At 31.7% G+C, this 24,047-nt stretch overlaps 2 protein-coding genes and 1 non-coding gene across 4 annotated transcripts; 1 reads left to right on the forward strand and 2 right to left on the reverse strand.

Annotated features, from left to right (window-relative positions):
- Positions 1–5,753: 5,753 nt before the first annotated feature.
- TRNAI-AAU lies at positions 5,754–5,827 on the reverse strand. Its single transcript has one exon. It is a non-coding gene; the product is annotated as a tRNA-Ile (tRNA).
- Positions 5,828–6,414: 587 nt separating this feature from the next.
- LOC106771506 lies at positions 6,415–7,694 on the forward strand. Its single transcript, XM_014657498.2, has 2 exons — positions 6,415–6,606; positions 6,865–7,694. The coding sequence occupies exon 2, from the start codon at positions 6,870–6,872 to the stop codon at positions 7,260–7,262; it is 393 nt and encodes a 130-aa protein (XP_014512984.1). The 5' UTR covers positions 6,415–6,606; positions 6,865–6,869; the 3' UTR covers positions 7,263–7,694.
- Positions 7,695–11,328: 3,634 nt separating this feature from the next.
- Positions 11,329–22,794, reverse strand: LOC106772092. Of its 2 annotated transcripts, XM_014658253.2 has the most exons (13): positions 22,411–22,794; positions 20,525–21,969; positions 20,317–20,324; positions 19,815–19,996; positions 18,444–18,485; positions 16,265–16,325; positions 16,065–16,163; positions 15,380–15,474; positions 14,877–14,990; positions 14,287–14,354; positions 12,659–12,769; positions 12,118–12,349; positions 11,329–11,626 (listed from the first exon to the last, which is right to left on the reverse strand). In XM_014658253.2, the coding sequence occupies exons 2-13, from the start codon at positions 21,868–21,870 to the stop codon at positions 11,516–11,518; spliced, it is 2,469 nt and encodes an 822-aa protein (XP_014513739.1). In that variant the 5' UTR covers positions 21,871–21,969; positions 22,411–22,794; the 3' UTR covers positions 11,329–11,515. The 2 variants fall into 2 exon arrangements, with proteins under 2 accessions (XP_014513739.1, XP_014513740.1); XM_014658254.2 differs by lacking the exon at positions 18,444–18,485 and having other exon boundaries at positions 22,411–22,793.
- Positions 22,795–24,047: the final 1,253 nt, after the last annotated feature.

Below are 24,047 nucleotides of genomic sequence, written 5' to 3' on the forward strand. Positions count from 1 at the left end.
AAGTTTAATGAGAGGCCTATTTATAGTCATCATCTAATTATTTTAAGAAAAGAAGATATTTCCTATTATAAGAAAATAAAACTTGTGTAAAAATGGAATTATGAAACTAAATATGAGATATAAAGATCATTTAAGTTGATTTACCTTTCCTAACAATGTCTTATCATGAAAAAAAAATTTGAACATCTATCAAATAACATGCTGTTTCAGCCATTTTTAGATCTCTACTCTCACTCACTCATGGCTCTTTCATCTTCAATAGATCTTAGTACCCTCACATGCCATTTAATTTGTTATGATGCATTATTAATTTCCATTAATGAGTCAAATTAAGAATTTTCATATACATGCATCTTTCCAGTTAGTATCAATGCATAAATATTTTTGTACGTATTGTTGTACGACAGGTCCATTGAATCAATTACAATTATGGTGTATTAGTATACATTTATTTTATTACAACTTTAATTATTGCAAATTTTTATTCTCTTCTCAATTATCATCCATTCATATAATTATTGTCTCAACTTTCACAATTTTATTAGTACAGAGATTAAAGTTATTGGATTTCATCAAGATAGAAAATAAAACATGTTTCGGACAAAGTCCAGAATCACAATACTCATTCACATCTTTTTAAGTCTTTCAATGTCATCTTAGATTTTTATCCTTAGTATTCAAATTCTAAGTCGCATGGATAATATTTGTTAAGTGTACTCTGACGTTCAAATCGATTGTTTATTATAATAAAATCTTAAATTCACAACATTATCATTTAATAATATTCATCTGAAAAAGTTAATCCACACTGAACTTGAGATAGTTTATCCTCACTGAACTTTTTATATAAATATAAAAATGATGAATAAGAAACAGAGAGAAAAAAGTGCATGGAAACTAATAAGAAATGTTGCAGCTGCAGGTGTGACAGTGTGTTGTTATCTGAAACAAAAGGGTTAGAAGATTTGGCAATAGTTGTATATATATGATGCAGATGGATTTGCGAATCCACAAATGTGTTGAGAATCCATTATTAAAATTCACATACATGCATTAGTCCCTTCTATAGCCTCTTGTACTAATTGCTGTACTTAAGGATTCCTTCAACATCTTTCCATAATTCTTTCACTTTCTTCATTTTCCAAAAAATAAACACCGACCTTTGTTTAGTGTACATTACTGGTACCTTTTATAAACTACTAAGTTAGTTTTGTTTGGTATATGACATTTTACACACTCTTCTTTCCAAGAAAGAAATTTTGATTTAAGGAGCTAAGAGAAAACCCTAAAGTTTTATTTCGTCCAGTTTTTTGTTAAAAAATATACAAGAAAGATGGAGCTTTGTTATTTTTTTCAAATTTATCCGGAAATAGAAATGCCTATTTTTATATAAAAATAAAAATATCTTTATTCAAATTGCATTTTTTTTTGTTTAGAACATTTATCGTGTTATTTTATAAATATAGAATTACTCTTCTTCTATATATATATATATATATATATATATATATATATTTTATGAAGTGTTACTTCTTCCAAAAAGCAATAATCTTATTATCTGGATTAAATTATTATAGCAGTCAATTTTTGTCCTAATATTTAATATAATTAACTATCGAAATTTAAATTTGAGATCATTGAGCGATCTAAAATAATTCTTTGTTGACCGATTTATTTGATGATATATACAACTAAACTTTTTTGTTTGTTAAATATATATATCATATTTAAATAAATTTGTATTCCTGAATTCTGTTATTTTATATATATACTTACTACTGTCAATATAGTTTGCCTTAATGTTTTGAGTTGTTGAATAATCTCATTTCCTCCACTTATTAGTTTTAAACTAGCAGTCCCATGCAACATCAACTGATGTTAATCAGCATAAAAACAATGAAAATTTGTTAAAAATGGAAAAATACTATGAATATTATTTTTTTTTCTTTTTTCGTGAGTCTGAATAAGGTTTATATTTGATTATCAGTCTTAGAACTTTTATATATAACTAGAATAAGAGGTAACCTTTTACACAAAAGATTTTGAGTGTAATAATTTTAGGGCATTTCTAACAACTTTTCTATATAAAAAATTCTCTCAAGATAAATATTATACATAAAATATAAATCAATATAAAACGTGGCGAACAAAGGGACAATGTAAGCAAATGTTAGATTCGTGGTGCATGACATGTGGAGGGTTCCACCGCTGACTATGTCTGAGTGACTTGCCCAACTTTGTCACGCACGAACTTTTTACAAATTATTTAATTACAGAAATATCATCGTTAATTTTCTCATGTCTAAATATCTGTACGTTAAAAAATTTAGTATTTACTCCCTGTGAATTCATAAATTAAAAATTTAAAAACAAAAAAACTTTGTTAAAATCAGTTTATGCATACATCTGCAACATGCAGTTTTATATGATCCTGACAACATATTAAAAGTTTCTTATTAGACAATGAGTTCCATTATGTCTTGAGCAAAATCCTGCAAACTGGATCCTTCGTCTATTATAGTATTCATCTGTTAGAGGATGCTATGCGCCTACCATTCTGAAAGTATATTCTATATTCCTCTCATTGATGTATTCTTTTCCTCTCAGCAACTCATTTATTAATGCAAAAATATGAAAGATATTTCAGTTGAAAATATTTTACAAGAGGATTTTACAAGAGGGTTTTACAAGAGGTTTTATGAAAAAAAAAACTTACTACATATGTAGAAAATAATTTGATAATTATGGTAGTAATAATTAGTGGCACACCTTAGGTTTAAGTTTAGATGTTATTGGTAGCGTGTGTCCCAATAATTGGAAGCAAAGTCACATTGGTGAAGGGAAGTAGGTCGATGAGAGTGAGTGGTTGAATAGGTGGCAGTCTGAATACAGCTATCTCACTTTCACCAAAACAAAACAAAACAACCACCGTTGTCATCCAATTATTAGCTTCACCGCAAATTAAAAGAGAATTGAAGTGGACCCCACAACACCCCTTTCAACGGCATTCATTCACCCTTTTTGCTTCGGATCAGTTGCAGCTAGAAGCCACCTTATCAGTATCGTCACTTTCTTTTATTCATTCTCATATATTCACACATGTCTTTTTCCTCTCTCTATAAATATATATTAATTGCACCACCTTATCAATTCCTCAAACTTATATCTGCATGCATCTAATTCAATTTAAAACCTTTATGCCACCAATTATGAGAGCACCAACCATCCTAAGGGGCCTCCCCATGCGCCATCTTCACCCAAAACCACCGGCTAAGGTCGCACCTTTGCCGCAAAAAACCCGCTTCCACCGGCAACTTGCGGCGGAGCTCCACACCCTCCGCTCACAAGGCGAAATTGGGTTGGCTCAGTTGCTTGATGCTGCCATCACCACACAGAAAATAGCCTCGGATTCTCTTGTCAAAATCTGTTACCAAGACTGTGCCGATCGTGGTGCTGTTGATAAGTACCTTGAAGACAACGTTGAGATTCTTGATGCATGCAATTATTTCATGGACAAAATGGAACACATCAATAAGTACGTGGACTCATTGAGGGTGGTTTTGCATTTGGCTGATAGGGGTGGTGCTGCAAAGCCTACCACTCGTGCTTTGGAGCTTTTGGAGTCCTGTCAAAGCATGGAAAAGAGATGCAGAGAAATGGAGAACCACCGTGACTCTTGTTTGAAGAAGATGTTGCGGCAAAAGCTGTGTCATGAAAACGAACTGAGTGAGGTTATGTGTGGATCTAAAGCCATGGCCTTGATGTCCTGCAGGTTTCTTGAGCTTGGTCTATCGTTTGATACAAAACGTGGATTGCCCCTGATGAAGATTTCTCAGTCTACGAGTTCTTGGTTGAAGATGTTGGAGGAGTTGGCAAATCAAGCAGAAGGGGGTGCTGAGAAGAAGAAGAAGATGCAGAGAAGGAGATGTTGGTCATCTTTGTTGATGCAGACAGAGGCTGCAGCCAGAGAATTGAAGGAGCAGATGAAGGGTAAAAGGGAAAAGGAGATGAAATATGCTGTTGAGAGACTCAAGATAAGCTGCAGGGAACTGGAACATGGGGTTGAAATTATTGAGGAAAGAGTGAAGACTTTGTATAAAAGTTTGATTGATGTTAGAATGACTTTGTTGGGGATTCTTTCCCAGCCTACTACACTGTTTAGATCCAATTAGAATGCTACCAAAGATGCCATTTAGCTGCTGACAGTTACTCATGTATAGATTCTTTTATCTAATACGTATATTTACAATGAATTTTTGTACCGATCCCATAATTTATTATATAGTTTTTAACTTTTTCTTATATTTAAAGTTGGTGTTTTCTCTTACATTCTGAGATTATCTTCTCTTTCTTAGTTTAAGTTACTTATTAATTTAAGATGGTGTGATGATACTGGCTACTGATATTTGCTAAATTTAGAATAGACAATTAGTTTCGTATGCCTGAGTATATATATCAACTTTAGAAACACCTTTTATAGGTTATAGCATATCATATCAATTCAAACTAAACAACTTAAGTTTGATTTTAACTGGTAAATGTTAACTATTTATATGCGAAGGTGTTCAATAAACTACTCCAAATAAATAACTTCTTAAAAGGCTGTAGCATAATGTTAACATATAACACGTCAAAAAAACTCTTAACAATGTAAAATAAATGTTATTTATTTATAGTAATTTAAAATGATTAAATGATAGAAATTAAACAATACTTTAGATTAAAATTCGCATATTTGATAAGGACTAAACAATACTTTAAATTTTATAGGGGTAAAAATGAAGAAAATATTATATAGGAACAAAAATTAAAGGTGGTTAATTTTTAGAATAATCACAAATATATTTAAGCTTATAAGAATTACAAAGTAAATTACTAAAACAGTAAAATTGTATGAAGAGTATGGTTCATAAGTTTAAGAATTACTGTAAACCAATCTTACTGAAAATGTTCTTCGATAAAAAAAAAAAACAAATAAATAAACTAAAAGATGTTCATATTATATTACTACAATTTTGAGATTCAAATGCGTGCAAGTTGCAAGTTATTAAAACAAGTTACTTTAAGAAGAAATGAATAGGAACAGATTAAAGTAAGAAAACTCATAAACTAATTGCTTGTATGGTTTTAAATTTGATTAAAAGTGGGTGTTCCTTGTTTAGTTCATTGCATCCAAAAGCAAACTATCTGTACTTGATGAAAAAGAAGAGATAGGAAAACAAAAAATGTTAAAAAAGTAAGAGACAGAAACAACCTTTTTCATACTGAAATGACAAAACCATTATTCTTGTCTTTCACCATAGGTTTCAGGTTAATTTTGGCCAAACAGGGACAGAAACTTCTACTATTATAAGGAACTATTCTTTTGTACAACAAAGAGAAAAGGAGACGCCAAAACATGTTCCTAGACTTTACAGATTCAATGAACTTCATCATGACCTAATAGAGAACACACTGAAATGAGTATATAAACTGAAGCAGCTGAAGTTTGGTTGATTCCCTTTGACAAAAGAAAGAAGGAATGAGAGAAGATAGAAAAGTTGGTTCTTTTGAGAAAGTTTTCACATGTGAAGCATATATCTCATATTCTCAAGAGTGGAGCATCATCTACTGTGACCACACTTCAACTCCCTCGAATCAGGTTCAATCACTGCTAACAAACAACTAAGTGCACAACACATTCAGTTAGATATTAGGGTGCGGTGAGAATTCTGAGATAATACAAAGTAAAAAAAGGAAAAGAAAAATGAAAATGGCCCATGCAGGTCTCGAACATGCGACCTTCGCGTTATTAGCACGACGCTCTAACCAACTGAGCTAATAGGCCAATTGATGAACGACTGCTGGTGTTATATATGAAATACTTTATACACTAATTTTACTACTGCGACCTTTTAAGGTTTGACTTATTATGGGTTAAATTATTTTTTAATGCTTTAAATATTGGTATATTTCAGTATTTCCGAAAATTTTCAATAAATTGAATATTTATTAAATATATTAATCCAATCTAAAAAATTATTTATTACTCTTAAATTAAAATTGACATTTAGTTATTTTATTAATACATAGTTAAGTATATTACTTTATGACACTATCAAAATTAACTTTAAATAGTATTAACTCAAAAGTAACATAATAAGTTTTAAAAAAATGTTGAAAAATCAATTTCAACCGAAATCAACTTTAAAAGTGATTAAAAAATTATTTAACCCTCGTGGTAATTATTAGCATGATATTCTGACGAAAAAAAAAATACTTTTTAAAAATAAAATATTATAATAATGTATGAAATTTATAATGAAATTTGAGGATTTTTTTTTTAATTCAGCTAGTAAAAAGAATAACAAAAATATTAAAAACATCATTAAATAAGAGCAAAACAAAAACATAGTTTTGGTATAACTATTTAATTATAAAAGACGGAACAAAACACTGTCTTCTTCCTTGGGAGTCCTCTTCCTCCTGTTAGGGTTTTCGAAGTTGCAGTAATTTCATCATAATACGAACTTTGATTAATGCGTTTTCAGTAACCAAGTCTCTAAGAAGATCGCGATTCCCCCAAAGCTTATTTATTCTATCTGGCGGAATCCGCGCTGCGACACGGTACGATGTTTTGTTCCTTTTCCTTAATCGCATTGCGAACCTACTCGTACATTACAGATGCTCTCTTTTCATTCTGGGCCTGATGAACTTTGTTCGCTTAGTCAGAATTTGCTTCGGGGTTCCTTGTTTTCTCTGCTTTTGAATTTTCGGTGTGATTGTTTCTCCCATTGTTGTTGAATTGTACTGTGCGATGGGAATGAGCTAGGATAGGCATGGCCGTAATTTTGAATGGTGATGTGATTATTTTACTTATTACAGTGGCAATGGCGTATGTGGATGAGGATGGCTCTTCTGGCTCTGGTGAAGACGTGCATATGTTGGATGGACACAAGCGTCATCAGGTTGTTGTGCCGTCTGGTTCCGGTGGTCGGAAGCGGAGCCGCAAGGCTAACGGCGATGCCATTGTGGATGCCATGCTGGAGATTGCTGCTGCTTCAAAGATGAGGGCCAATGCAATTCTGAAGAATGAGGACAGGTTCTCCATAAGCAAGTGCATTAAGGTGTTGGATGAGTTGCAAGGTGTTGATGAACAGCTCTACTTTCTTGCCTTGGATTTGTTTGAGAACAACTCCAGTGCCCGTGAGATTTTCATCTCTCTCAAGGGTGAGAAGAGGTTGCCATGGTTGCAGTGCAAGTTGAGTGCCCCCCATAGTTGAAATTGTTTATGAAAGTGATTGGATTATTTTGTACAGTCAAGCAGGTTGAAGAGGGGGATGTATATAGTTTTGGAATTTTTGAATGTTAATTCCTCAATCCCATAATTTTAAGTTTATTGTTGGGATTGCTGTGTTATGCATAATGGGAAATTTGAAATGCTTTCTGAAAGTATGAAACAGATACATCAGAATTGCAAACAATTTTTGCCACATTCGTTCTCTTTGTAGGTACACATCAGTCAGATGGAACTCATTCTTGTACCAGCTGTTGCTGGCTACTATCACTGTAGCTGGTAGCTTGCACATTTAAGTTGCAGTTTATGCACTTTTTTTTATCTTGTTTAGCAATGTTCTTCGTCAGACATATACTAAGGTTGTCCTTGATGATGACCAAGTTCGGAACTTTCCCTGAATACTATGCTTGTTTGGACTCGTTATGTGCCCACATCACGACCTTAACATTTGGATTGAATTTTTTTTTTTTGACAAGGTGTTACCTTATTATAATTAAATGCAACTCAGACGATCGTTGTGGCTGCTGTCATTCAGTGTGCTGTTCGAAGATTTAGAAAGATATAAACACGACTACATATGTTTATGTGGGTATATTATGTTTAACTGTGTTTCTCTACTATCTTCAATGACAAAGCAATTCAAAATGGGAACTTTGTACTCTCCAAGAACAGCAGCATGGAAGCAACCGATTTTTAATCACATGTAGAAATAAATGATTTAATTTTATTTTTGTAACATTAGAATGATGGTTGCTTTTCTGGTATATTGCTTTTCGTGCAGTGGAATGACCATCTTTGATTCATTTTGTTACTATTATAGCTCTTTTTACAGGAAAGGTTATGTTTTTAACATCAAAGTTTTGCATACAACACAATGTATACGTCGCTGTTATAAGAAACAATGGACATAAACAGTTCTATAAGAAAAAAGAGAATTGTAAGTTATAATTAATTTAAGAATTAAAAATCAAATTTTAAAAAAGTGAATAAAAAATATTTTTTGCAAACTTGTTCATCCATAAGTTAGTTTAACAAATAAAGAAATTGATTTTTTTTTTCACTACCTAAAGTGTCTGTGGAGAAGTTTCTCAAAATATATATGCCAAATCTCGTTGAATACATAATGCATTTTAATAATATTTCTTTTACACAGCAACCGTTTTTCCATTTTTTTTAATCTTATTTCGTTTATTGTTGTCATAAAATATTTTCTGTGTTTTAATTTTCTTTTACTTAAATAGATTGAAATCAACATCCAAATGATTAAAATGTGGACAAATTCTTGATGTCTTCCAATATTCCACTGAATTCAAAATGACATTTTCTAGTCCATCGATGATTTTTTCTCACCAAATTTGAAAAACTTAAAAACCATTTGAAAATCGATACAAAAAGGATTAAAGTTGCCATTTTGTACAAGTTATAAGAATAAGATATGTCATTGAGATTAAAATTAGACAAAAGTGATTAAATAATGTTTAGAATGGTGTAGGTTTTGGAAAAAGTTAGACATCATAAAATATATAATATAATTAGATATCTCAGTTTGACTTATTGTTAACATATCAATCATACTACATTTCTAAACTAAGTTACTTTTATTTATACATTTAATAAAAAAATAATAATTCTAAAGTCCTCGTACAAAGTAAATCAAGATATAAAATATTTATTTAAATGTCAAGAAAGGAACAACTTATATACTACATAGATACAAAAAGAAGTATTCATATTATATAAATTTAATGTAAACTTTCATCATTATATACTTAAGATTGATGATGTCAATGTTAACAAATATTATGGATTGTGATCATATTATTCGATGAAGAGTCATAATCATTCGTATGAATGACAATTATTTAAAGAGATTAGACAATAACTGTGCTACGTTATTTAGATGTTATAAATGATTACATGAGTTAAAAAAATTTATTCTATATTGACAATGATAATTAGTAAGTACTTGAATATAATGTTTTTTCATGCATTACTTAGAAATTTATTGTAACATATAATATATTTTTAGTCAATTGTTGATGGGTGGATAAATATATACTTAAAATGAGAATGAAGTATATCTAGATAGAATCTTATAGTATGATGCTTAGTACTTGAAAAACTAATATTAATAAGTTGTTCATACATACGAGTCTATACAGTTTCTTTCCAATTATATTTCCTACAAATTAAGAAGAATAGTCAAATTAGAATGTACAAATCAATATAACACTTTTATTAGCACAAATCATGTAACCGACTAAGTGCAATGAGTAAGCTCGAGTCATCAAGGTTCATCATCTACTTGCACAATATTTAAAATAAACATCTCTTAATCAATTTGGCAGATAATGCATTCTTCCTTTAACTTAAAAGGATTTATCGACTAAATGAAATATTTAGAAAAAAAGAATCATCTAAGAACTCAGAAAGTAAAAAGCCGAATAGACAAATAGAGAAAAGTAAATAACATATCACTTTAAAAAGTTCTCCAAGATGAGAGTCCAAGTAAAAATATAAATCTCTTAATATATCAAAATCTCATAAAAAATATTATTTTATTTAAATTATGGAGTGATTTTTATAAGAGAAGACCTTTATTTTGCAAAAAGAGAATAAAGGTTCAAGAAGATTTTCAAGATGAGTAAAAAGGTAAAACAAATACAACTAAAACAAAATACATTAGTGGTCATGAAATACAATAAGGAAGGTTAAAAAAAAAATTACAACTATTTCATTAATGAGGTAGTTAGGTTCATACATTAGCTTAATTACTTAAACAGTTGTGTCATTCATGTATATTTTTTGAACAAATTAGAGTCTACTAGATCATTCTAGAATATTTTCTACATATAAAAACAATGATTTTCTATTTTTAATTTGCAAAGATTTTTTTTTTCCTAATATCTTTTTCAAGGTGTTTTAGTTTTCCTCTTGTCATCCTTCTTTCGTATGATCCCTTTATTTCTTCTTTCTCTTGTTTTTTTTCCGCCATATTCCTTGTAAAGCCTCATTGAGGTGTCTCTTTTCCTTCCAAGCCCTAGTTATCTCCTTAAAATGTCACCTATCATCTCATAGTCTCATCAACGCACATGTTTACTTCTATATCGTTTAGCTTTTGCAAAAGCAGTCCCTCGTCAACTCTTAATAAATGTGTCTAAACATCATTTAATCTCATCACGTCAAAGTTGACCTAAGTTGATGTATGTGTAAATTTGGTCCATGATTGACATATGTAATAATATTAACACACCTTCCAATATCACATAACATAACTAATGTGATTCCAATTGACACATCATTCGTGTCATTGATGTAACTATGTGCCCAAAAAAATCTATACTTGAAATATATTTATTTTTTTTGGTGAGCAAGTATTCTAAAATTAAATTATTTTTTTATACTTTTATAGATAATCCACGTTGAAATACTTCTGTAAAGAGATGTCAGTGGGAGGGAAAATTTTCTGTTGACACAAACAGCAAGGACTTGAAAACAACGGTGCAAGAGATGTAGGCGTAGGAATGATTTTTTAAAACAAAGATTAAGATACTTTTGTCTTTTACCTGTATGCAAAGGATGCAGGTATGAAATACAAGAATACCCAAACATTCTTCTTTTACAAAATTCTGCATAAATCAAGACAATTATAGTTAAAGGAAATATGATTATTATACAGACAAATGTTATCATACTTCAAAATCTCCAAATGTAAAATTGTTAGTTTGGAAAAAAATTCCAATCTTTTTTTTTTAAAAAAAATAAAATCAATTTCTCCAATAGATTAAATTAACTTATAGAACTTAACAATAAAAATTTAATGAATACAAAAAGTTGACACAACTCACTAGTAAAAAACAGTATTTTATACAAATTAATTTCAACTGATTAAAAAATTACATAAATTTCTTCTTGTTTTTCTTTTGTAAAAAAAATGTTTATAAAAAATTGTCTAAACAACTCAGACCAAGATTTTTTTCTTTAAATAGAAACTGTAACAGATACAATGTATAAACCCGATTTATCGAGTGTCACAGTTAAACCCTTGAATAAGAAACAGCAAGAGCAAAAGTTGCAGTAATAGGCATGAACTGAGAAAAATTACAATGTAAATATTTGTTTATTGAGTTACACGACACAATATCTTTCTAAATAGGCATTATATATCATCCCACTATCGGGCCAAAAAAACATAAAAAGGAGGTTTACAAACTCACCCATCCCCCAAACTAGGGCAAATTAATTCATTGACAAGAAATGCACCCGTGCCAGGGTATATTCCTTTCCAGCAATCCAGACCCCAGTCTGCGACCATTGTACATCTTCCCAGTCCAAATTTTCCTCCAGTACCTGGACAGCAAGTTCAGAGTTTCAATTATGATACAATGGAAAAGTTTAAATATGCATTCTACACGTACTTTGAGTAGCATGTCAATTGTAATTAGCGGGAATTTGCATAAGGAATTGAAGAAAGCCAAACAAGGACCAAGAGAGAAAAGCCTACCGAGATCACCAAGTGAACTGAACCACACAGTGGTTATAAAATTCAAAAGTATCGAGTTAACAATAGGCCAACATAAAAAGGCTTTCTGTTTTATAGAGAAACTGAAACAAGAGAGCAGGTATGCAGCATGCATACTGACTTCGAAAACAGAAGACTAGTGACTGGAGGAGATCTTAACAACCCTGGGTTCCAACGTCAAACCCCAATGGCTGGAGGCTACTAACAACAAACAATAATCTATAACATCAATGGAACTCGGAAAAGGAAGAAGGGATAAAATTCTGAAGACATTGTTCAACACGCCAGTTAAAATAAATGAAAAGTGATTTAAAAATACCTCAACATATTCAAGAGGCAGAGGGATGCCAATTGTACGCATCACTTTCTGTGGCAGGGGTTTCTTACAACGAGACCAACGGAAAGCGTCAATCAAGATACTCTCACAATCATTCTTTTCACCATTTGCAGAATGCGCATGGTGATTTTGAGACTTTTCTGAGGCAGGGTCATGCAACTGAGTTGCTGGTGTAGCCTTGACCATCTTCTCTCCAGCAAAGCAAAGTTCGTATCTAAAAATAAATGAATCATTATTAGAAGAGCACCAAGAACTCAGACTTTCTAGAAGATCTTCAAACGGAATAATACTTTTCAAGATCATCATCGTGGATTCTTCAAAATTTCACAATTTAAAAGTCAGTATGATAAAAAAACATGACTTGTACACGAAAATAACACTGATATGAGCGGAATTTCATCCAACATGGTTTTGCATTTTCAAGTACATTCCAGTTGCATGTGACATCTAAGTATTTAACAATTACTGCAGTGACAGTTGAAATCCAGATACCAATTTAGCACAACTTCCATATCAAAAATACCTGGACAAATGTGTCTCCAAATACAAAACTTCTCCCTTCTTCAGACGAGCAGATGTGTAGAGTGGCCTTTTTAAACCCTTGTCAGCAACAATACTTATACTATATTTGATCCTGACATTAACAGAATTATAACTTAAGTTATAATTACGAGTATGGATAGTAGGTTTATATAGTAATCACAGTAAGCTGAAAAATATGTTGGATGTGAGGTTTCTAATTTAGTAAAAGAAATATTGCAATATAATCCACATTACCTAAGGCTCAGATATTTTCAAATTTTACAAAAAAAAAAAGTATTAGTTTCTATTATTTCTATACAAACACATTACAAAATTAGGTTAAACACTTTGCCAACAAAAACTTGATAATTGTGTTTTTCGTAATGATTATTGAACATATATTCTAGGCTTTTGGAATTTTATCATTATAAAATGCTTGCTTTAAAGTTTTTCTTTTTATTTTAACATTGCTAATAAATGAAACAATTTTGATGGTTTGTTGAAAGTGTGGGATAGAATAGGTTAAATTAGGTCAAGAGATAAGTTTTCAAAGGACAATATTAAAAAAAAAAAAATTGTGAAAAAAAAAAACTCATTGATGCCTTTAATTTAGGTCCAATAGAATTCTTATAAATGAAGATAGAAGTGCTACATAGCTTCTGGTGGGAAGAAAAGATCCTAAATTCTTAGAACCACGACTGAAAAACATCTATACAAGCATTCGTTCTGAATCAACTTTCGGTGTCAGAAATTACCCTCAAGTGAGAACAGGAGTAACTATTATTCATTTTCGTTAGAATTAGATGTATCGAGATCAACTCAAGTAAACATTTGATTTTGAATTCATCAAAGGTTTGTTTCAATTATATTGTTTTCCTCTATACCTAGTGTTTAAATGGGATTTAATTGACATTTAAAAATGCTTTTAAATCTGAGATATTGGGAATAACACCTAACTGAAATTAATACTCACATCTTTATATTATATTGTTGATTGATTGATTATAATCTCTTTCAAATTATACTTAATAAATTTAGGTTCACTTACTAAAGGAAATGATATTTGAATGAATTAGTGAGTTAATTATATCATTACGGGTGGTTATTTGAAATTCAACCCTAACATCTTTATATTATAATTTATCACATAACATTGTTTCCCTCTGTCTACCAATTGTTCAACAACCTTTTCAATTCAAAGTTTGATTCTTTTATCTTTATCTCTTAAGTAATTACTATTTGAATAATCTAATGAGTTGATAATATGATTGAGATTTACGAAGATAAGCTACTTTAAGTAATTGACATTGGCTGGTTTTGAGAAATTCAACCATGACATCTTCATATTATAGTTTATCATATCACATTCTCTAAATTTGTTCAAGAACATTCTCAGTTCAGAGTTTGATTTCTTTATCTCTTATCTTTTTATTTTTACTTTATATTTTTATCTTTCAGTATTCGTTTAAATTTTAATTAAAACAATATATTTACTTTTGCAGAAACTAATACATAAACATTTTATAACTTAAGTACTGCAATAATCCCTTGAGATTAGATAGTCAAAAATAAAAATTTATTTTACTACTTGTGAACTTAGGATCGTTTGTCAAAATCCTTAACACGTACCAGGGTTCATTGCAGAGATTGTACTGTATTGTGACTTCTCGAACAAATCTTTGTTGCCGCAATGCATTCTGAAAAATAATAGACACAACGGTAATAGCTGCTTTCTGTGTATAGCAACCCATAGAAAGCTAACTCCCCGGAATATGCAAAAGAAAACAGATCCACTACAAAAACAAGAGTACTTTGGGTTTCCACTATCTGATATCGCCTATTCCCCAACTTCAAGGAGCAAAAAAATACATCAATTTTAGAAAGCAAAGCAATGTACAATTACTGAAGCCAGAAAATAGAATTTAATCAATTTAATTATTGAACAGGCAATACGACAGAAATTAAAACAACACCTTAACTCAAAAAGGGCCATGTAGGGTAGAAAAAGAAATGAATAAAACGAAATTGTTAAAATACATTGCACGAGTCAGAAAGTTTATATATGGCCACGGCAGAAACAAAATATTAAGCAAACAAAAAAAATTAAAATCAAGCTACCCAACATAAATAAAGTAGGCATGGATCATAATCTAAAATTATAACTACTGATTAAATTTTGTGGTCAGTTTTTTTTTATTATTATAAGATAATGGACAAACCGAAGCTGCAGCCCTGGTAGTCATCGTCCTCTCAACAGTCACTGGAGCAAGGGTGGGTTCAATAGTTGATGTATGTGTAAGGCAAGGTTCAAGATCAATAGTTCCACCTCCTTTCTGAAGAGCAACAAAATGAACAGTTAAAAGTTTTAATATTGATAGGTACCAGGTTTAACCAGCAAAAAATATTTAGATATTTACATTTAAGTGTTTGCACAAAGAAGCAGATGTCAATGGTAGACGTACAAACCCATTTAAACTCAAGAACTTCTTCCACCAAAATAATATCCTCATTAAGAAGTTTAACGTGTTATAAAACCAGAACTAAAGCATTCAAACAAAACTCTGATTCTCTAGAACCAGAAGAGATCCAATTTAATAAATGGAAAATATTGAAGTAGATTACATGACAACATTAAACATATGAAACTACAACGACTCAGATAACTTCATGAGGTGAAAATTGCAAAGGACAAAAGGAGACTTTGCAGGGATTCTGATACTACCTTCACGATGCAACACCGTTCAACTCTATAACTACAGCCAATCGCTGCACCCCAAGCTCGGGAACGTACATTGTTTCTCAGTGTAGAAATATAGCCTGATATTACATACATAATTACCATCATTAGATTATTCAAATGAAGCTTCAAATGAAAACAGTATCCATAGCCACAAAAACAAAAAGGAAACCAAAAAACTAACAATTGGCTAAATTGCCTGCCACAAGAAGATAAACAATTATATAAAACTCCAACAAAATAATTATGCACATGTAATTAAATGAGTTTCAAGAAGGTGCTACCCCAAAAGAGATTTCAGTTCACAAGAATCAAGTCCAACCCCAAAAAAAATGCCCAGATTAATTGCAGATTTGAATTTGACTATAAACAGTTCTAAAGGGTACGTCTGAGTAAAATTTGAGGGGACGAAGGTGACAATTCAGATTCATTGTTCTAGAATTTAGAACCATATTTAATTATTTGAAAAAATAACTCAATCATAAACCTTTTAAAACAATTTAATAACGAACTAAAGTTCAACCAGGAGACTTTAAATACTCATAACGTGAGCAAAACTTGTCGAGAAGCAACCTAGAACCTAGATCTAAATATTTTATCTAAAAAGCCATTTTGAGGGAACACGATGGTTTTGGAAAAAAAGAAGTAAAGACACGCTGTAAGGACATACAATCTTGAGGAGGTAGCACACGAACAGTCACACGCAACTCTTGTATGGCCATAGGAGGTGGAGATGCTGTAGGGCGACAGTAACCTGTATGCATGAGAACTGTGCAGGTGCAAACAAATTGTAATATCCATACTATTGTCAGCAAGTGGCCTGTCAGTTATAAGAAAATTCTAAAGCATATGCTTTATAAAGACTCATACCAGCAACAAGATCTGAATCATACGTGTACACATCAGTCCCCCAAAGCTGGCCACCTCTGACCTGAATATAATATTGTAATTCTCAAGACATGGATAGCATCTATAGAAAATAAATAGTATCCTATTTTAGATTTAAAATTGTACAGAAGAAATGGCAAAGAAGCAAAAGAAAAACTCATTTCACCAAAAACATTGACATCAAACAAAATGCTCCCAGATCCACAAAAGCAGATGGAAAAGAAAAAGGGATCACAAGTAGGAAGGAAAAAAAACACTTCAACATTCTTTACTTTAATGCTTTTATGCATGGGCTTTTCTTCCATGTCTAGAAATACAAATCAGTCATGTATATTATTTTATTTTATCAAAATGGCTAATTAAATGTCTCTATTTCAAAAATATCTGTCACTCAAGGTTTTGCACAAGAATATCCCAATCAATGCTCCCAACCCCATTGCTGATCCCCAATGTTCTCTCATACCACAGTGGAGATATGAAAAGACAAAAATTATAGGGCAATCCAATGCACGAGGCTCCAACCTTGTGGGGTTTAGGAAGGGCAGATGGATGTACCCTTATTCCCACAAGCAGAGGCTGTTGTCACGGTCTGAACCCAGAAGATCAAGGACAGCAAGCTTGCCATTGGGATAAGGCTTTTGCCCTCATATAAAAGGACAATGATCAAATTCAAGGAAAGATATTCAACACCTTCTTGGTTTTCTAAAGAAACGAACAAAATGATATATTTTTCAGATACAACATATATTTTGAAATAAATAGACTGTTAAGAAGTTATTTTCCTTCATCAATTTGAAATTAGGGCCAAAAACTTCCCCCTTAATCAGCAGCCCTAACCCATTTCTCATATGGTATTGGAGCCTATCTACTCATAAATGAGTTAGGCCACCTATAGATGTCCAGCCGTGCAAACATACACACTCAATATGTCGGCACTTGGTATTGGGTGGGGGTTGTTAAGATGTCCAACATTGACTAAGAATATGACTAAAATATTTTTTTATAAGGGTTAAGCTAGCTTTTGGAATCGAGTTAGGCCTAGTCCATTTTTAATAGAAAAACATCTAAAGTTATTGTTAAACAAAAAAATTAATTCATTCACTTTAAAAAGCATGATTTTCAAAATATAATCTTCATTCCAAACTATAATGCAATATATTAGTTTTCGATAATGCTACCAGAAGTCACCCGGTCTCAGATGTCAATAATAAAAGCTAAAAAGTGAAACTTTTTTGCTCAGTTCAGCCCCATGGACAAACTCTATCATATCAACTATAGTTCAAAGGAATTTCAACTAGGCTTGGCTCAATAGTTATTCACAGATGGCCAGACGGGATTTAGAAGTGTTGGAAGTCTCCCCATCAACTAAAGACAATTTAGAATATATATGTGGATGCAAACTTTACCTTATAAGTCAGTTTTGTGGGATTGAATTAAGCTTAAAGTCCATTTCTTAAGATGGTATCAAAGTCATGAGTTAGAGACTATCCTAGCAAGATTTGTGCTTGTTAGACATATCATTTCACTCGCTATTGAGCCGCTATCAAACCACCCAGTAATATCTAGTTCCATGCATGAGATATATATACCTCGACATTAAGAAGGTGTTGAGAGTCCTATATTGACTAGAGATAAGACCCATTTAGAGTATATATGTGGGTGTAAAACTCACCTTATAAGCCGGTATTATAAGATGGGGTTAGACTTCAAGTCCACTTCTTAAGAAGAAGAAGTCCTTTTTTTTGGGACAAACCAGCCACACTGATCCAGTTCTCAATAATGCATTACTAGTTTCTTTCTCCAAAAGGAAGGTTAATTTTTATCTGAAGGCTGAGGCCTATAGTGGTATAGTTGAAAAACCAGGTACCCTAATCACCACCAATCTTTCAACTGCTCAGTGTAATAAAAACATGCTATAGGATAGAAGTACAGGAAGGCTTGCATATTGAAAACAAATCAAGATCAATAGAAAAGTTCAGGCCTGCAATTGTTTGGTTGTAAAAATACTCTAGCAAGCAAAAGCAAGGGTTTTTTAACTCTTAATCTTTTAAGGACATCTACAAGTTAGGGCATCGTCACTTGACCAAAAAAAATCACAGTCTCACATACAGACAGGTGTTACTATGGAAGAAGCAGAAGATTTGAATAAATCAAGAGGTACCAGATAATTGGCAGAATATGGATATTGATGTCTCAGAGCATCCTGGATGAATAGACAAACAACATTTTAAAAATTTTCAACTCTAAAGTTTAACAGAGGCTAGATTAGATCATGAAAGAATTAGAAACAATGTTATTTAAGAAAATTGACAGCTAAATTTGCAAAAAAAAAAAAAAAACAATTAAGGAACTAGGAGGATTCAGAATCCCAATTTTAGAACTAAATTTAAATTAAGGCTTCTAAACACCAAAGTAATGGCCCAAATAGTTATTTAGTTGGGGGGGATTTATCACAGTTATGCTCAAGTATTACAACATCTATAGCTTAAACAATTTTCAAAGAGTAGAACATATATCATTCTATTTAAAAGGGGGAGATAACTCAACTTTATCAAATAAATTGAACCACTTCTCAATAAACAATTACTTTAAAGATAATACAATATAACAATATACCCAATACCATAGTAAACAGCAATTCATATAAGGTCAACACCTTGACCATCACAATAATAAACCAATCATTTATATTGTTTCTTTTACAAAGTATATACAAACTAGAAAATAGTTTATGTAATCCTTACTTTCTTCAGGAACAAAGGGCAACAATGACCTTTCAGAAACTCAACTAACATAAATTTAAAAAGTTTGAGTGATAAATAATAGAGAATAGGACCTTTGAATATTGAAGTGAAAACCATATCAAAGAGCAGATATGAGCATTTACAACTTCTCAACAAGCCAGCTCTGTATAAAGGCATCCAATAGTTTCCAGAATGAACATGATAATTGGGGAAAATAGCTAACTAAAGTTCAAGTCACAGTTACAGGGATCCATATGGTAGTAGCAAAAGGTTGAATGAAAAAAAGTTAAAACCAGTATTTTTAATATTTCAACAATTTTATGTTAATGGAAAGAAGGAATCTGCAAGATGTAAAGAACTTTACAAAATTTATAAATGGACTGTAAACGTTATATTTATTGCATCAACAAGCATAACATAAAGCCAAGGGAAAAAACAAAACAAAATATGAGGAACATACAAAAATAAAAGAACGAAAATAATAAGATAATAAACATTTAAGAAGCATGATTTCAGCCTACATAGTCCTCAAACCTCTCTGACATGTCCTTGACATTAACAAAAATACACTTTCTTTCATGGTGTGATGTACAAGTATACAAACATCAGATATGCAAAAAATAAGTCAGGAGAAAACCAAAACCAACAAATATTTAAAATTTATTTTGCAGAAAATAAGCAGGAAGAATAATAGTCATTCTTACAAAAAAAATGAAGACATGCATTATTCAATTTTATAAAATGAAAAAAAAAAAAAAAAAAAAAAAAAAAAAAAAAAAAAAACTTACTTGGCGGTTTGTAGCCGTGACATGTTCAGATGGTATCCGAATTTCCAGAGTGGGGCCATTATTAGAACTTTCACCATTTTTTTCTATTTGAGATTGAGATGATTCATATTCCTTCCACAATTTTATCAGCTCTTGCATGCTTTCACCAACTTTGTAAACAACAGAAGAAACTTCTATTTTACCTGAAATACAATATATTATATATAGTGGACATGCAAAGGAAAGTCGCAGAAACATCAAACTCTAACTTTCTCAATTCCATAGACATACAGTATCATGTACCAACAATAGACTAGTAGTAACTGATAACAACTTCACATCAAATAACAAAGTAAGAAATGAGTGTAATTGAAATGCATAAATATGAAAGAAGAGAATAAATCAAAAAATATAAAGGAAAGGGTTAATAATAGCAATCAGCTAAAACCTGCATTATTTCATGAAGGTACAAATTTGGTAGTCTTACATTAAATCAAGCCAGTGAAACAAAATGACGCCATACCTTGAGACCTGCAAAAAATATAGCAAGATGTAATCACTAAAAAGAAAACTATAGTATGAAAGACCTTAACTAAAAACACCATAAGAAATAGGTTTCAATCAATTGAGACAGATTTTCTAACAAATAGAATTATGAAGCCTCAACTTCTATAGCTGAAACAAATGGTTTAAATTAGAATTAAACCAAGAAAGGTAGAGGAAGAAAGTACCCATCATTGTCTTGGGCACGGGATCTGAAACGAGGCTCCCGGTTAGGCACCTGAGGGCTCCCTCTAGATCGTTGTATCCTCTTACGGTGCTGGCTGCTGTAATTATAGGCCTCTCTCTCCTTCTCCATCACCCCTTCTCCATCAGCACACCCATCATTTGATTCCTTGTCAAGGCACCTACTTCGCTTATCAGACTTGTCTCCTTCTAAATCAGCCTCCCTTTCTTTTCTCTTCTCTCTAGCTTCTCTATCTACATTTTTCCAGCTATCAACATCCTTTTGTTTCTGCTGCTCTGGTAACAGACTCCCATGTTCAGGAAGTTTTGCCAATCCATCAGCAGGTTCCTTCTCGTTATTTGAAACCTCTTTCTCCATTCCATTCCACAATTCCCTCTTCATTTGATCTTTTTCCCTCTCTTTTAAATTTTCTTTCTCTTTTGGAAGATCTTTTTTCTCCCTCTCTAACCTTTCTACATCTCTATCTTCCTTGGCAGGTTCTTTGCAGTCAACAATACTACTGCTAACTTGTGTAATATTTTTACGATCACTTCTTTCTTTTTCCCTATCTCCCCAGTCCCGATGCTTTGCATCCTTCCTCTTTCTATCTTTCTCTTTAGTTCTGTCATCACCTTTAGGATCAACTTTGTTCTCTGCAACAGCTTCATGAGCTTCCACGTAATCCCTTTCTTCAGTTGTTGAACTCTCCTTCCCAACCTCAACTGAACCTTGTGTATTTCCACGTAACATTTGCCATGTGTCCAAACTCCCACTAGGAGCATCAGAATATCTTTTTCCTCGATGGTACTCTTTTAAATCTTTCCAATTCACGTGGATGCTAACCACATTATAACCATCTTTATCTGTCTTGATGTCACCTTTCAGATCACTATGACTATCTCGATCATGCCTAATATCCTTGCTGTCATCTCCTTTACCTTCTACACGTACATCCTTTTCACTCTTAGCACTTGGAGGATCCCTTCTTGCTTCACCATACAACTCCTTCTTTTCCGTCTTTGCATCACGATTCTCAAACCGGATGTCTCTAATATCCTTGGCATCCCTTGATTCTGTCCTGCTCTCAGGACCAGTAGGATGATCTGCATGAGAGTCATTTAAAGATGATGACATCCGATACACAGGATGAAGAGGAGATCGTTTATCTGCATCACGAAATTCAGTTCGGGGTGCTTTTGCCACTCGTGAGTCCTGATTTATATCATAAGGCCTGTGGTACTCATTTGAAACTGATGATGAAACCAACTTCGAATATGTCAAATCTTCATGTGGATGCTTCGGAGATGGATGAACAGACTCTTCATGGGATCTCTTAGGTGCGCCACTCATAATGAAAACCCAACAGAGTCATAAAACATAAAACGAAAGAATCTGGCAGCCAAGACAATCCCTGCCTCAGCAGCCCGTTCGCTTAACGAAACTCAGTAACTGTACGGCAGCAAAAAAAGAAAGTTTAGGAACCACACAAGGCCACATCAATTTTCACAAACACTCAAAATGATTATACAACAAATGCATCACCAACGCTGAAACACACAATGGCAACATTCAGACCTAACACAAACCAAAGGTGGCGAGGGAGACAGTAATTGATGCATCATCCCGATATATTCGGCACCAAATCAAATTAACAGTTCATAAAGCAAATATTAAGTCCAATTTGAAAATTGCAAATTGCTTCTTAGACACCGCAGGTACATACATGCAGTTCGAGTACGATCAGGAACAACGGTATAATAAGCGTACGAACTAAGCAAAAGAAAAAACTGTAGAATAACAATTAACAATGAGTGAAAACTAAAAATATAGCAGTAACAGATCTCGAAAATAATTAAATACAAGTAAAGCATAGGCAAAGAAACACCGAACCTGGAATAAACAAAAGCAGTGTTTCCCCCAACGAGATGAATGAGAGAGGCAATTGAACGTTATATGCTAAGCAACGAATGCAGATGAATGACGAAACAGCCCTACTCGTAGTGGTGACGTTACAAGGAACAGCAGGGAAGAAAGAAGAAAAAAAGTGATCGAAGGAAGAATTGCGAAAATTGGACAATAAAACCCTAGAAATTGCGGTTGGTTTGGTTGACCTTAGGATGCGTTGGGGATGAGAGTGGTGAGACCCTCTTTCTCTGTGTTCTGCTACGTTGGGTCTGTCTCCTTCGCTCTGTCTATGCTTTTGCGGAGGCTGCGTGAAATGTTCGCTGTCGTTTAAAAAGCATGTAAATTGTAATGTTAATATGTGGGATTTAATTGCAATTTATCTCTCTCTTTTTTTACTCTGTAATTGCGTTTCTTGTATTGTGTGCTATCCACCCAAGAGTTCCGAAACACAGGCCGCAGCTCATGCCCATAGTTCAAATGATAATTCTGTGCCCAATCTACCCTTTCCAACATGCAACTCTTCAGGGGAAATTCCACTTAATATATAATAATTACATTATTTGTTTTTTTAGTTGTATATTTCAGAATTTAATTCTCGCAGTTTTTTCAAGTTAAGTTACATTCAATGTGATGTTAAATAAGATGATAAAAATTCAACCCCGTTGTAGTGAAGATATAAAAATAATTAAATTTATTACAAAGAAGGTAAATCTTTATTCGAAAAATAAAGAAAATATGAGTATTATTTTATTACAAAAATGTAAAATGGATTAAGTGAATCTCACTTATCATAGATTTTAGCCAAATTAAGTAGAAAAAATTCAGTTTTAAAATATGGATCAAACTAAATTTTTTTTATTTAAGTTGTGGCTTAAATCTTTGCTATCATATTTTTTACATTTTTTTAAGTAAGTTTTTATTATAATTATTTATTGTGGAATTTGATTTTTTTTAAAGATTATAATGTTATTAAAAAATATTTTAATAGTTTGAATATTTAATTTATTTGTTTTTCAAAAATTATGTATATGAACATTTTAATTTTTAGCAACCGTTTTTATAATAAGATAGGTAAATAATTTTATTATATAGTTATAAAATATGCAAAATGAGTAATTTATTTTATTATGATAAAATAAAATAGAAAAAAATTTAAATTAGTCAACTCATCAATTATGTTATAAGTTGAATCACCAAAGTTTTTATTTGTTAAAAAAAATACTAAAATTAAATTAATAATTCATGAGTCAACTCATATCAACTAAATCAAATCATTTTAAAACACTTAATTTCTATAATAAATAAAAATGAGTATCATTTTAAAATAACCTTAAAATATTTATAAAATATATATTTAAATTTATTATTTTTTTATTATTTAACTATAATTAATGTCTGAAGAACAAAATTTTATATATATATATATATATATATATATATAATATTAAAATTAACTAACGAATTAATTCTATTATATGATTTATTTGAAATATTATAATAGATATAAATATGAATTAATAAGATATAAAGATATATTAGTTAGGTTTAATACCTATTTTGGTCTCTTTTTTGGGAGAGTTTGTTCAAAGTGGTCCCTCCTTTTTTCAAAAGTTCACTTAAGT

This window comes from Vigna radiata, chromosome 8 (assembly GCF_000741045.1).
Source record: "Vigna radiata var. radiata cultivar VC1973A chromosome 8, Vradiata_ver6, whole genome shotgun sequence".
Taxonomy (NCBI): domain Eukaryota; kingdom Viridiplantae; phylum Streptophyta; class Magnoliopsida; order Fabales; family Fabaceae; genus Vigna; species Vigna radiata.